This window comes from Pollicipes pollicipes, unplaced genomic scaffold, assembly GCF_011947565.3.
Source record: "Pollicipes pollicipes isolate AB1234 unplaced genomic scaffold, Ppol_2.1 Scaffold_6138;HRSCAF=7277_pilon_pilon_pilon, whole genome shotgun sequence".
NCBI lineage: Eukaryota > Metazoa > Arthropoda > Thecostraca > Pollicipedomorpha > Pollicipedidae > Pollicipes > Pollicipes pollicipes.
In genome coordinates, this window is record NW_023596818.1 from 2297550 (window position 1) to 2312798 (window position 15249).

Consider the following 15249-nt stretch of genomic DNA (forward strand, 5'->3'; position numbering starts at 1 on the left):
CAACGGTTCAGTTATCACCACTCTAGGGCACACCAAGTCCGACGGTATTACAGATGGCGTGGAATGGCAGCGTGTCGTCCCCGGGGTGGCGCGCCCGGCACCAGCCGTGACCCTGCGTCGGCGGACCGGCCGCGAGCCGACGGGGCGGGCGGCGCCGTCCCGCCTCGGGGCGCGCTCGGCGTCCGCTCTCCGGACTCGGCGGGCCCGGCGGACTGGGCGGGCCCGGCGGACTGGGCGGGCCCCGGCCCAGGGGCGGATCAGGTCAGTGACGTCACCGTGCTCGAGGTGACGTCGTCGGTGTCGTCATCCGACTCGGTGACGTCGGAGTTGGTGGCAGAACTCATGGCAAATTCCCTTTCGAAATCCTCCTGCGGCCTCCACCTGGAACACCAGCGTGGCAGTGAACGTGTCCCACCGGACAGGAGGCGTGACTCCACAGCGATGCGCGGCAACGCGGTGTACACACGATCGCAACCAAAACTGATAACAACACGCAAACAACTTCTCTTTAGGCGCAGCAGTGCAGACCATCAAACTGCAATAGATGCCTCACGCACTGACCCGAGCAACGACTGAGTCTATCCGTTATCACCAGACGCCAAGTGCGTGCAACGCGACACGCCGGCAGCGGCAGCGCGCCGCGCCGGACCGGTACGGACCAGTAGGTGCTCCTGGCCCGCTCCAGGGCGGCCAGGTCGCCCGGCACCGACACCAGGTGCAGCGCCACCGCCAGCCGAGCGCCCGTCTCCTGCAGCTGCTGCGTCGACAGGTGGCACCCCTGTCGCGTCCGGCGCCGCAGTCAGACCAGCGCGGACAGCACGCGGACACGAGGACGGGGCGCTACTGACACCTGGTGACGACTGCTGGGGAGGACGGCGGGGGCGACACTGACCCGTCGCCGTCACACAGCGCTACTGACACCTGGTGACGACTGCAGGAGATGAAGGGTGACACTGGTGCAGGTGGTCATGTCCAGAACACAATGTGGACAGTGGCGACACCCAGCGGCCTGAGCAGCGCTGGACTGGTTGTGCAGCGAGGCGCGAACGTTAACGACCGAGTGGTGGCACGTGGGGAAAACAAACGGTGCGTCGCTCATGGAGGATGCACGCACATGTTCACTGCCGTACACAAAATCACGGGAACTAGGGACAAGTGATGACAACTCCAGACACCCAGCACTGCCGACGACAACAGAATTCAATCACGTCGGTCAAACACCTTCCACACTTTCCCCGTCGGTGCGGCCGGTCGGGCCGGGCCCTGCCGGGTCAGGGCCGACAGGAGAGCATGCGGGCGCCACGGTCGCCGCCGACCGGTCCGTCACCTGGTACGGCCCCTGGTCGCAGCCGCAGTAGCTGCTCTCCATGGTGTAGCTGCGCTGCACGCCCAGCTCGCGCCAGACCACCACGCGAGCCGTGGTCTCGCGCGACCGCTCCACCGTCAGATGGCAGCACCGTAGACTGAAGGCGGGCGCCACCCGGTACAGCGCCTGGCAGAGAGCCGGAGTCACGGTACAGTGACTGGCAAACTGCCGGGGTCATGGTACAGTGTCTGGCAGAGGGCCGAGGTCACTGCACAGCGTGTGGTACAGCGGCAGTTTAAGTCCCGCCAGAGGGACGGGCCCCGTTTTACCACCTGCCACGGAAAAAGCTACAGGAGGCAGTGCACGAAAATTAACTTGATACATATCTCGAGATAGGCAGGGTACAACACCTAACACTCCGACGTACCGGACGCCGCTTTCGCACAGGTAGAGCACGTTCCTTCATGCGGCCCGGATACGACGCCTGAGACAGCGTAGAGCGTAAAGGCCATCCCAATCACGCCTACCCAAGTTTGCCACGTCGTCCCGTCCCCGACGGCTGGACGGCACCACCAGCGCCGTACTCCGCCGGCTGCTGGGCGGCGTCCCCACCCTCGGCCGGACGCCGGCCGGAGCCGAGGCTCACCTGCGGCAGGCAGCTGACCAGCGCGTCGTTGTCGGGCCTCTGCCTGTCGGCCGGCAGCCAGGAGCGCCGGTTGCTGCAGCCGTACAGGAAGATGTTCTTGCGACACGAGTGACCGTGGTAGTCGCAGAAGAGGTACGGCACGCGCTTCAGCACGAACGTCGAGTACTCCATCAGGGTCTGCCGCAGCACACGGCGCTCATGGTTCGCTGCATGTCGCACGCAACGGCAGCAGCGGAGCCGGCCAGCAGCCGACCGTCCATCACTGGGAGCACGCAGACGTCAGCCTGTTGGATCATCTACCGACACATGGAAGTGCTACACCCACCAGCGTCACCACAGGGTGGACGGCCCGGGGGAGGGGGGAAAGGAGGGGAAGGGGAGGGGAGGGAAGGGGAGGGTAGGGGGAGGGAAGGGGAGGGAGGGGAGGGGAGGGAGGGGAGGGGAGGGGAGGGGAGGGGAGGGGAGGGTCTGCCCGTCGACCGACCGGCGGGCTCGGCTGACCTTGGCGCGGTAGATGACGGGGTGCAGCAGCGGGTCGGGCGTTTTCCAGCGCCGGTTCAGGTCCTCGTCCGTCAGGCCGCACCGGTGACTGGCGGTGACGTCACAGCGGCCGGGTCAGGTCAGGGTCAGGTCGGCGAGCTCGTCCAAAAGCCCTCCACAGACATTTCGGCATTCCAACTCTGCACTTCACATCACTGAAAGTCATACTTTACGACGGCGCACCCTGACATCATTAATTTTCACGAATGATAACCACAACTGGCTCCACTTTCCAGCCCCTCCGGCGTGACGGCCCGTTCCGGCTCCGCTCCGGTCGCCTCACCAGCCGTTGACGACGCCGGCGACGTTCAGCATGGGCACCAGCTTGAAGATGAAGCGGTCGCGGAGCGCCTCGGCCTCCGGGGCGGCGCTGAGCAGGAAGCGCAGCGTGCCCTCCATGGCCCAGGAGGCGCCGCTCTCCCCCGGGTGGATCCGCGCCGTCAGGAACACCACCTCCTTCTGCGGCGGCGGGTGGGGGAACACCTTCAGACCGGCGGTGGCGAGGGTCGAGCGGGGGGGGGGAGGGGGGGCTCAAACCGCGGCCGGCTCAGGGCGTGGGTCTGCCCCAGCAGTTGGGAGTGCCGCACGTGCTGAGCCCTCTGCCGAGCCAAATTAGACCCGACGTCACACCACTGACACGATGTCAGGAGAGAAAGCCGGTTAGAAGTCCAACTGCCACGCAGCACTCGACTGGTCTCAGGTCATCACGTCCGCACGACGACGAAACTGCAGAGCGCCGTCACCATCGCCACTCGTCACCGTAGAGACCCGGCAGGTAAGCTGCCTGCCTGCCTGCCGGCCGGGTGGGCGGTGGCTGCCGACCTTGTGCTGCAGCGTCTGGCCGGTGACGGTGACCAGCGGCGCCGGGTTGCCGTCCAGGTCGGCGGCCAGCGGCTCGTTTCGCCACCAGACCTCCGGCTCCACCGCGCCCTCCAGCAGCTCCAGCATGGTCTGCCGGCGGCGAGCACCACCGGTCAAGTCAAACCTCCAGGCGCTCGCAGCTCTCGGGTACTCTAGCGGCACATACAAGCCCTCAAGCTCACCAGCGGAGCCATGTCTTATGTCTCCGAAACGCCAGGTATTCCACTCCTTTTGAACGCGTTGATCGCAAGCATAACCGTAATTTCAAGAAGACTCACACGGCTGAAAGTAACATCTACTACTGTCAGTGCGTACTTTGACTGCTCTTGATGTAAGCCTGAAGTGGACAGAAGCTGCTAGCTTCTTCGTCGTCGTGAAAAACCTGATGATGACTGCATGCACACGTTCTGACGCATTTTTTGGTGGGCTTCTTTCGCGAGGCATGATTCTCTCGTTCCTTTAACACATATTCCCTGTAGCAATGACGTCACTGCTACAGCTCCGCATCACGCACATTCCCCCGTCACGTGACTCCAGCCATAAATGACACTGTATGCGTAGTGATGATCACGGTTTTCAAGGAAGGAATGTCCATATGACGTTATGCCATGTTCATATGACGTCACATGCTATTTCGTCATCGTTCTCTGAAAACATTGCCCAGTCATATGCACTATATCACACTGGCCTCTTCACGCGGCCCTCAAAGGCCTTCGCCACAGCGTCACGCATCCGTAAAAACTTGGGCGCTTACTGTTTGGAAAAGGAACTGCACTCCTTCGATGGCATTGTATAAACAAAATTATACTGACATGGCCGAAAATTCGTCTGGCTGGTGGCATGGACCGCACATTCGACCCTAATGCTAATCAATATTCAGATTGCCCACCTTAACCCATCGCTGCACCGCAACTATCCCGTGCGCCGATACATCCTAACTCCATGTGACCTGATCCAGTGATTTTAACTGTGAAGGACGTATCATCACAAATCCTAAGGAAAATTCAGACAAAGTCTGTGCACTGGAAAACGTCTAAGCCACCCAGCGTAGCTGCCAGATCAAGAACCAATGCGGTATATCCTGCCTTGTCATCTCCAAGTACTTTCGACCTGCCATTCGTTGGTGACGCACTTGACAAGTTCATGACCCGTACATTTCCCGCGTTCGCTTATCGCCCACAACACATCCCAGTACCCACCACGTGACAGCGAACACTGCGACGACGCGCTGGTGACCTCAGTCAGCGAGGAGGCCGACCAATGAGCGCCGCCTCGCACCGGCCACAGCAGCCGACGTCGGACCCATCCCCGCACCTCCCCGCCCCTCCAGCCGGGACCGCGGGGCGCCCCCGCGGCGTCCCCCGCAGCGGCAGGACCGGCGGCGGGCCGGCGCGCCCACCTGCAGCCTGGTGTAGGTGTACGGGTAGTGGAAGGCCAGGTAGCACACGTCGCCGGTGTGCGGGAACGTCACCGTGAAGGAGGCCGTGCAGTAGACGCGCTGCTTGCCCTGGACAGGCGACGACACGCGGGTCAGACGGGTCTCCGAGCCGCCGTGCTCAGAAGACGGACAGCACGCCGGCGCTGCCCATGCGCCGTGGTCTCGTGCAAACAAAACAACATCCGACCCGCACAGACCAGACGTTCAGCTGCCTAACCTGTCACGATATTCTGATTCATACGCTATGCGTGGATAGACGAGACGAGAACTTGTTACATCCAGCTCTGGAGACAAAACACAACAGAGTCTAAGTTATATGAGATGACTGCTGCGGGCTACCAGCCTGGCCCCCCAACAAGACCCAGATCTCCGTTGGACCAGCGGCACAACAACGGTCCGGTAGAGGCTACGGCCGCCGGTATGCACCCGTCTGTGGCCGCACCAGAAGGCCCGCCGGCCACCTCCGCACCTGCTGCCGCTTGCTGGGGTGCCGGGCCGGCCGGCGGTAGGCGTTGCGGTAGTAGAAGACGTCGGTGCCGACGCGCACCCAGTGAGGCCGGCCCCGGACCGCCTCCTTCACCGAGAACAGCACCGGCCGCATTCCTGCAACACCAGCCGCCGCTGGAGTACTACGCCGCCGGGGCGCCGCCGCCAGCCGGCTGCCTCCGCTGCTACCGAGCGCCAGGACCCCGACTACGCCGCCGGGGCGCCGCCGCCAGCCGGCGCTGCCTCCGCTGCTACCGAGCGCCAGGACCCGACTACGCCGCCGGGGCGCCGCCGCCAGCCGGCTGCCTCCGCTGCTACCGAGCGCCAGGACCCGACTACGAGCGCGCGTGTGGCGTGGCTCGCCATGGCGTGTGACGCCATGGTAAGAGCTCAAAGCTTACACGACAGCTGGGAATCATTCGCCCACAAAGTCTCTTCACTGACTTGCATTCTGCGACCATGCTTCTGAAGTATTAACGCGTCGTTCATGAGTCAGTAGAATGCATTTTGACAACAAGGTTGAAGCATACACTCATGTTTAACTCACACCGATAGAGATAAGGCACGCACGCCTGCAAGGGGCTGCCACAACGTGCATCTAACGTGCACGTATCTATACAGCCACTCAAAGCAACACAAAGCGCTCCGACCGCTTTCCCGGTCCACAACGCTCTTCCCACTCTCAACGCTATCTCTCCCCCCCCCCTACACACACACCGGGCCCCGACAACTCCCTTGATTCCCCTCCCACTCCAGACTTTCCCCACTCTCCGTGACTCGATATATGGCTGCTGTTGGCCACTCCCCACTCCTTGACACTCTTCCGCTTCTGACTTCCTCTCTCTACCACTCTGTAACCCCGCTCCCGCTCCTGAATACCTTTATCCCACTCCCTGACACCCCCTCCCGCTCCCCTCTCTCCCACTCCGAAACTCAACTCTCCCACTTCGAACTCCCTCTCTTTCACTCTGTGACACATCTTCCCGCTATCGACTACTCCTATTTCACTCAGTGACACTCCCTACCGCTCCTGACTCATCCCTCTTGCACTCCGTGATCCCCCCCCCCCTCTCTCTCTCTCTCTCTCTCTCTCTCTCTCTCTCTCTCTCTCTCTCTCTCTCTCTCTCTCTCTCTCTCTCTCTCTCTCTCTCTCTCTCTCTCTCTCTCTCTCTCTCTCTTACCCTTCGCGACATCCTCCCGCTTTAGTCTCCCCTCTCCCCTGCGGCTCTTGACTCCCCATCTCTGTGACCCCCTCCGCTCCTGACTCCCTCTCTTCCTCTCCGTGGTCCGTCTCCTGTTCCCGACACCCTTTCTCCCCCTCCGTGACACCCCTCCCACCACTGACTCTCTCCCTCTCCGTGTTTCTGACTCCCTCTCTCCTTCTCCGTACTCCGTCTCCCGCTCCTGACTCCCTCTCCCCTCCGTGACACCCCTCCCACTACTGACTCTCTCCCTCTCCGTGTTTCTGACTCCCTCTCTCCTTCTTCGTACTCCGTCTCCCGCTCCTGACTCCCTCTCTCCCCTCCGTGACGCTCCCCCCGCTCCTGCACCCCTCGCCGCTAGGGGCGGCTCCGCCGGCACGTCTCACCTACCTGCCTGGTACTCACAGCTCAGCTTCTCGTTGTTGATCAGGTTGAACGTGTACGGCTCGCCAGCGAGCATGTTGGACACCTCGAAGTAGAACCACTGCTGATGCCGGCTGGAGCCCACGTCCGGGCAGATCACCAGGTCATACTCGCGGGCGGCCGTCTACCGGCGCCGAACCGGTCAGCGCTGCAGGGCACCCACCACACCCGACACACGGCCGGCCACCAACACCGGGGCGCACCGTCAGGACACCCACCTCACCCGACACACGGCCGACCACCGACACCAGGGGCGCACCCGTCAGGACACCCACCTCACCCGACACACGGCCGACCACCGACACCAGGGGCACACCGTCAGGACACCGACCTCACCCGACACACGGCCGGCCACTGACACCAGGGGCGCACCGTCAGGACACCCACCTCACCCGACACACGGCCGACCACCGACACCAGGGGCGCACCGTCAGGACACCCACCTCACCCGACACACGGCCGGCCACTGACACCAGGGGCGCACCGTCAGGACACCGACCTCACCCGACACACGGCCGACCACCGACACCAGGGGCGCACCGTCAGGACACCCACCTCACCCGACACACGGCCGACCACCGACACCAGGGGCGCACCGTCAGGACACCGACCTCACCCGACACACGGCCGGCCACTGACACCAGGGGCGCACCGTCAGGACACCCACCTCACCCGACACACGGCCGACCACCGACACCAGGGGCGCACCGTCAGGACACCCACCTCACCCGACACACGGCCGACCACCGACACCAGGGGCGCACCGTCAGGACACCGACCTCACCTGACACCCCCGCGCACCGTCAGGACACCGACCTCACCCGACACACGGCCGACCACCGACACCAGGGGCGCACCGTCAGGACACCGACCTCACCCGACACACGGCCGGCCACTGACACCAGGGGGGCACCGTCAGGACACAGACCTCACCCGACACACGGCCGACCACCGACACCAGGGGCGCACCGTCAGGACACCCACCTCACCCGACACACGGCCGACCACCGACACCAGGGGCGCACCGTCAGGACACAGACCTCACCCGACACCCCCGCGCACCGTCAGGACACCGACCTCACCCGACACACGGCCGGCCACCGACACCGGGGCGCTCTGCGTGACGTCACATGACCGCTAACTGACGGAAGGACGCCGTCCACCACAGGCCTCGTCGTCAACGTGGACCATGAGACAATAAACACAGCTATTGGGCAGCGAAGCACGAGTCAAGAGCGCTGTTTCCTTTGACCCCCAATCGACGTGAGCCGGCGACGTGAGGATTGGCCACAAAAAGAGTAAGAAACATATCTAAACAGAAGACATGAATAGCCCCCCCCCCCCCCCACCCCCACCACACCATACACACACATCAGAGGGGAGTTTAAAAGGTATTTGTACCCGAATGCCTCTCCGCAGGTTTCCAGACTCGAAGCGGGACTCAAATCGGAGACTGGAGTTCTCGTTTGTCTCGATCAAAGTCGTAGCCACCCTCTTCTCGTCCAAATTATCCAGTAACCTATGTAAAACACAAAAGCCGACATACAGACAACTGATGTAAAACTCACCATGCGCCATATGCTACCTCTTTATATCGGTATGCCACCATTAATTCCTTTTGAAAATATTCACTTCTTCCTACACTCGTTGCTACGAATATTTCTGTCCCACCTAAAAAGATACGTTACATAGTTATCGTGGGGCACAAAAGCTCTCGATGTCGGCAAATAAGTCCCAGTTCTTGGTCTTTCGGGATCATGAGATTCATGCTGATAGCGTCCAACCTCGACATAACGGCCTTCAAAGAGCCCCGGCCTCGCACCCACCTGACGTCACCGACAGCCTTGGGAAATGTCTGGACCAGGAAGTCGTAGTCGTAGACCACCTTGCTGTCCGCCTTCCGCTGTCCCATCGCGTCATCAACCAGTCCCTGCACCTTCTTCCTGCGAACACAGGCTCGGCTGCACTCGAGGACTCCGGTCCAGCCTGATCACGTCTAATGTTCTCTGTTGACTGCGACAAAAGGCTTATGATTCCGCACTGCGTGTTTTTAGACATACGAATGAATAAGCGGCCCATGACACAGTTGTAATATATCCAATATATGCAATAAGATTTACACATGGTTACGCTATTGGCTCTACCAATACATAACACAATACACGGAAATAATCACTTGCCCTGTTATCCCGCGTATTATTAATTATAAATCCGCCTGAGCGATACAGGCGAGAACATGACGTCCATCTATCGTACGCAACTAATAACGCCTAAGACTCGGGCGAGAACAAAGCAGCCGCCAAACCCACCATACACGCCACTATTTTGCCAGCTCAGCACCAACAACACGTACAGCAGCAAGAACACACTCTGGCACAAAGCAAACAGCGGCAAGCACGCGTCACGAGAGTCCCCGGAGATATCGGCCGCGCTGTGCGCCGGAGCAGCGACGGGCTGCCTGTCGTTCGGCGATGCTCTCAGGGCCACGACAGCCGCATTATCAACAGCTCGCAGCCCGCCAGCACGGCCCAAGCGTCGTTGAAGCGCATCACCCCAGATGAGTGGGTATCTCGTGCGGGCGTGACCCAGCCGTCACCGAAGGCCATCGGCTCGCTCTGACCGCGGTCAGGTCAGATCACGTCAAGGCAGGACAGGGCAGGGCAGAGCAGAGCGTGGCAGGGCAATACGCGGCAGGGCAACGCAGAACAGAAAAGGACACGACAAGACGAAGGCAAGGCAAGGCAAGGCAAGGCAAGGCAAGGCAAGGCAAGGCAAGGCAAGGCAAGGCAAGGCAAGGCAAGGCAAGGCAAGGGGGAGGGCAGGGCAGGGCAGGGCAGGGCAGGGCAGGGCAGGGCAGGGCAGGGCAGGGCAGGGCACGACAGTGCACGGTCGGGCAGGGCAGGACAGGGCAAGGCAAGGCAGGACAGATCACGTCAGCTCATGTTACGCCTCACCTACAGACCAGCCGGTCGCAGACGGCCAGCGACTCCCTGTCCTCGACACCGACGGCGCCCACCAGGTCCGGATAGGCGAGCTTCACGAAAGGCGCCACGTGGCGGGTGTTCTGCGCCAGACGCCTGCGGTCAGACGCCGCCGTCAGACGGACCGGCCGCCCGCTGGCGGCGCCGGCGCCGGTGCTGCACACACCACTCGCCATGCGATCAGTTTACACTGAGTGAGGACGGTTAGACCAAGCAATGTGATGTCAGGAGGGAATGTGGTAAAACGGCTTCCAAACGCCGCTTTAGGGTATATTTGCGAACAACACCCGCTATGCAGGGGACGTCATAAACGAATATATCCCTAAACTTAAAGCGTGTGATCGGAGTTCCGTCGGGACACCGCAGCCCTAATACGTCTCTTCCTGGCTCATGTGCCTGAAAATGATCACGCTGGGTTCACACAGCCTTGCGCCACCCTGGGCCACTGAGTTTACAGCCAACGCCGGCTGTCGACAGAGCGGACAGCAGAGCCGGGTGAGTAGGCCCGCTGTGGCGTTCGTCCTGCCTCCCCGCACCTGTAGATGTCGCGGTACTGACGGCGGCTGTCGCCCTCGCCACGCCGGTCGCTCCACTCCTGCAGCACCTGCCACGCCTGGCCCAGCTTCGCGGCCGTCGGCGGAGACTTGCCCGGCGGCAGCAGCGGCGGCGGCGGCGGCGGCGACACCGGCCGCACGGGCGTCCCCTGGCGGCACAACCGCGACAGGCAGCGCGGCAGGCAGCGGCAGCCGGCCGCCTTCTCCTGCGGCGGCGGCAGCGGCGGCCGGTCGGAGGCGGCCGAGGGCGGCGGCGCCGCCGGCGGCGGGCCCGGCGACGCCGGCGCCGCCAGCTCCGGGAACAGCGGCGCGCACCGCAGCAGCTGCGCCGGCGGCGCGCGCACCGGCACCGGCAGCGCGGGCGCGTGCGCCTCCACCAGCTGCTGCCTGGCCTCGGCCTCCGTCTCGGTCTCGGTCTCGGTCTCGGTCTCGGTCTCGGTCTCGGCCTCCGACTCGGGTTCGGTCTCCGAACCGCTCTCGTCATCGGTGCGCTCGGCGCCGTCTGACGCAGGAGGGGGGCGTGAGGGGCGCCGCCGCCACGCAGCGGTCGGTGTCGACACGGCAGTGGGCACGCCCCAGCACTGAGACACAACTGGCAGCGTTACATGCGACGCCGCGCCACTGTCGCTATTGTTTGTTATGCTGGAAACTTTGCATGCAGCTAAACTCGGCTAGTTTCCGCTCGCTTTTGGTTTTAAGACAGCGCACAACATGAGCTCGTACTTTTTAAAAACCTACTAGGCTGTCCGTTCCTCGACACAGCATAAATGTCCTCCAAAAGAACCTGCAAACAAAACGCCTTCAAGTGTTGGCCGCCGCTGGAAAGCGCCATATTACCGCACCTGCACCGCCTAAAGCACCTGCGCCATATTACCGCTCACTTGTTCACAAATGTACCATAAGTTAAAAATCAGACGGCTAAATCACGACGCATCATCCCCCAACAACAGACTACATACGGATGAACGCGTGAGGGCATCACCCACCCACAGCGACAACCGCGAGACATCCAGCAGCGACCCTCGGCACTCACCACCGCTGGCTTCCGGCTTGGGCAGCGACGGCGGAGTGAACTTGATGGGGCTCTCCAGCCGCTCCACCGGCAGGCTCCACTTGGACACGCAGCGCAGGATGGTGTTGGCCGCGCGGCAGAACAGCAGGTCATGGCGCTCGGACGTCGGGCAGCAGCGGAGGAACGACTGCATGGCCTCGCACACCTTGGCCTCCATCAGCGCCTCCCGGCCGGGCTCTGTCGGAGGGGAACGTCAGGCCGGTGAGACGTCCCTGCGGCGCGGGACCCGCCCCACCTAACGTTTACATTTGAAAAGACGACCAGCGGTTCTGTTCTTGGCTCCATTTATCGCAGCTCTCATCCTCCTGTCAATGTCCATACCCCTGCTCATCTGGCCCACGTTATTTTGTTAACAACGTGACGCACGTTGTCGCACACTATTGCATTGCATGAAGCGTACAGGAACTGCGGAGATCACAATGGCCCCAGGGGTCCTGGGGCAACCAGGACTCGAACGCAGGGCCTCAACATAAAGGTCGAGGGTCCTATCGAGGTGGTATGCGAGGCGTTTGCACGGTGGACGGATCTTGTTCAGCCGTAGCTTCAACCTCAAAGGAAAACCAACAATTATGTTCAGCTCCGCTGTCGTTCCGTCTTGGAAATAGACACCTTGTTTTTTCATTTGTTCTATCCTTTCTTCACTTTATTTTTCGTTTGGGTCAAAGGACACACGGTGCATGTTATTGGACTATCTTTCACGAAGCGCCAGAGGCTTCGGTGGTCATCTCAGCACCCATGGACTGTGACGCGACTGGGACTCGCATCATGTAGTAGTAGAAAGCCCGTCCACTCGGTTACCACACCTTTGTTCACTAGAGATCTCGGGCCACGACCAAATTGAAAATATGTGTGTAGCTAGGATTCCGTTCTTTTTGAAGACACAAAATAAAAATAGCTAAACGAGAGGTCCGTTTTCCCCAGGACGCAAGTGACGACGGGGATGTGAGAGCTCCCTTCTAGGGCTAAGCCCTTAGGCGTACCTTCTTAAGCCTTCTTCTTCTCAAAGGTCCTTCTTGCCATTAGGTTGGCCACAGAGGATGCTACATTACGCAGTGGAAACGCGCAATTTCAAGACAACATAACAAATGGGGGAAAAGTCCATGACCGAAATATTTCACCCTGAGGTGGACTTGGGGGAATGCGCGTACATACGCCCCCACTTAAACGCAACACAGGGGCTGACTCACTCACGTAAAACAACAAATTTATAATCTTCTTGCTTCATGGCATTCATGGCTTACCCTTTATGGCATTTACTGATCGGTTCAATTGTCGCAAAGTCGTCAGATGACCTCCACTGCACTCTTGCGAATCACCAACGCAAACGGCTTACTGTCGCCCGCTTCAGCAGAATTTCCATGGGGCGTTGCAAGTGGCACAGGTCTGGACTCTCTTGTTTTGACGGGTTTTCAGTTATGGACGTGGTTCCGCGAATCTACGTTGTGGTCAACAGCTGATAGCTGTAAACGGATAGTGGTGCGATATCACTTCATATATATATATATATATATATATATATATATATATATATATATGTATATATATATATATGTATATATATATATATATATATATATATATACATAAAGTGCCGCCAAAACTATCCTATGGCTGCTTACGACCAGAACTCTCCCAAAGGTTTGAAAAGTGCGAGCGCCGTTGGGGAGACTCGAGCCCACCAGTCTGGAAGCACATGACCCAGTACGCTCATGTTTCACAAGAAACCAGCGCGTAATTTCGTTCCAACGACGGACAAACCGAATGCATCAGATCAATACCGTCGGCAAAAGATGGTCCCACCTCATTACCTGCAATATGATCCTCAGACATGATACGTGACGACGATTGTCAATCAGTGCAAAATCAGGCTTCACCGTTACAATTATAACTGTCCCATCCAACTAAATATCTGCGTTATCCTTCAACGGCCCAAACCATGAATAAGTACGGAATGTTTTCATAACCTGTGTCGCTGAAGTTTGTCCCAGTGTAATCTGATAATGCAACTTCGGTGGCACAGATGTGGGGGAGCTAAAACCTTTAAGAACCCAACAACACCGCGAGACACCTAACTCACGCGCGCTCCTTGGATGACCTGGATGATACTTGTACCGTCCGGACCAAAATGATAACATTTCTGTGCCTACATGCTGACAAACAGTACGCACTGCCACACTTCCTGCATATCCACCGTGGCCTGCTCACCCCTGTCCCAGACCGAGACCGACAGGCACGGAACAGGGTCGGGGCGAAGCCCGAAATTCCGAAGCGCGACGCCATCACTTCCCGCCGCTCTGCCTGTCCGTCCACCCGCACCTCCCGTCCGCCGGCGCCTCTCCCCCGTCCCCCCTCTCTCCTCTCCCCGCCGGGTTCTCGCACTGGACCCGACCCCTGTTCCACTGACTATCGATGTTTGCGGCGCGACCGGCTGCACACGACACCACACGGCACGACTATCAGTTGCGCCCGTCACGGCTGCTCGTGGCAGACGCCACAGACTGTTGACACACTCCTTAATCCGCGCCGCCGGAGTGGGCCGATGGGGCTTCTCTAGGAGCGTGCAGATCGGGTGCACCCTCACAGCACGCCGGAGTAATTTTCCGTTCGGCGTCTGGCGGTCGTGTTTGACGGCACGCAATGACGTCCTGAATGTTGCTGTCGCTGGTGTGGTGAGCCGCTGCTGCACGCAGGCTTTCCGTGATAATCACGAGCCGCTGCTGCAGGTCTTTCCGTGATAATCACGAGCCGCTACTGCACACGCAGGCTTTCCGTGATAGTCCACCACGATGCCAAGCTCGCACCGCATCCTCAGAAATCTCACACTTAATCTCACCAATCACTGTCAAGTCGCATAGCCGCATCAGATATGCATAAAATTACGCGCGTGGGGATGCCCGTGCCGAGGAGCGCGCCGTACGCGGTACCTCCGTGCACCTGCAGCGTGATCAGAGCAGCGGCGTGTGCCATGCCCACCAGCCGGAGCTGAACGGGCCGGTAGGCACGGCGGAAGAAACCAGCGTCGTCTTTGCCATGTCCGTGGCAAGCACATGGCAGCAGCCGCACTATACCATCAATAAGCGGGCTTTATACCGACACCAGGGCAGTGTCCTAGACTTGCCGACTTTGGGTGTAAAGCAACACCCTATGGGAGGAATTTTTCACTCCTTTTCCCCATATTTTATGTGAATTTTTCACTCCCGCCTGACGCTTTCTAATCGCACATGCCAAACCCCTATTTCCGTTTCTGAGGCGTTCAGATGTCATCCAAAACCGATCTCACTTGAAAGCACCGAGCATAAACGAGGCTCCGCAGAACCTGGACACCTATGGCTATGTCCTAACGCACCTACATCTGAATCATGTCTATGTATGCACAGAGCAAGGGCGCCAGGTACCTCCAAGCCCAAGAACCCCAGCAACCCCAGCCGCTTGCACGCATTCAGTTTGGTTTGTTTACAAAATGCATCAAAATCTGCAGCTGTGTGCCAAACGCAAGGTTTTCACGCATCCCCTATTTTTTTGGTCTCACCACCACGCCACGAAAGCAGAGCCTGGTGCAAACACCAGCAAGGCCTGGTACATAATTTTATTCTACGTATTTCTTTTTTCCCGGGGAAACTTGACCACCAAATTGCATCCCTCCCGAAATGCATGAGTGAAAAGTTCAAGAAATGCCTTGTAATTTAAACTTACAAGATGAATATCACCATTTGAGCACTTACATTAACAGATTTCAAGTG

The 15249-nt window shown here is 59.7% G+C and overlaps 2 protein-coding genes across 3 annotated transcripts; both read right to left on the bottom strand.

The window, feature by feature from the left end:
* Positions 1 to 229: 229 nt before the first annotated feature.
* LOC119106485 (cytosolic carboxypeptidase 4) lies at positions 230 to 10543 on the bottom strand. Of its 2 annotated transcripts, none has more exons than XM_037230139.1 (14): positions 10420 to 10543; positions 9857 to 9979; positions 8729 to 8845; positions 8304 to 8421; positions 6870 to 7026; positions 5261 to 5394; positions 4753 to 4860; positions 3315 to 3443; positions 2776 to 2951; positions 2454 to 2541; positions 1953 to 2129; positions 1328 to 1492; positions 660 to 778; positions 230 to 381 (listed from the first exon to the last, which is right to left on the bottom strand). In XM_037230139.1, the coding sequence occupies exons 3-14, from the start codon at positions 8812 to 8814 to the stop codon at positions 258 to 260; spliced, it is 1581 nt and encodes a 526-aa protein (XP_037086034.1). In that variant the 5' UTR covers positions 8815 to 8845; positions 9857 to 9979; positions 10420 to 10543; the 3' UTR covers positions 230 to 257. The 2 variants fall into 2 exon arrangements, with proteins under 2 accessions (XP_037086034.1, XP_037086035.1); XM_037230140.1 differs by having other exon boundaries at positions 9857 to 9966; positions 10420 to 10541.
* Positions 258 to 14476, bottom strand: LOC119106053 (cytosolic carboxypeptidase 1-like). The gene is made up of 15 exons (XM_037229650.1): positions 14434 to 14476; positions 11471 to 11686; positions 10884 to 10939; positions 10420 to 10487; positions 9857 to 9979; positions 8743 to 8845; positions 6870 to 7026; positions 5288 to 5394; positions 4753 to 4860; positions 3405 to 3443; positions 2776 to 2951; positions 2454 to 2541; positions 1953 to 2129; positions 1317 to 1492; positions 258 to 381 (listed from the first exon to the last, which is right to left on the bottom strand). The coding sequence occupies exons 1-15, from the start codon at positions 14474 to 14476 to the stop codon at positions 258 to 260; spliced, it is 1761 nt and encodes a 586-aa protein (XP_037085545.1).
* Between the last annotated feature and the right edge of the window lie 773 nt (positions 14477 to 15249).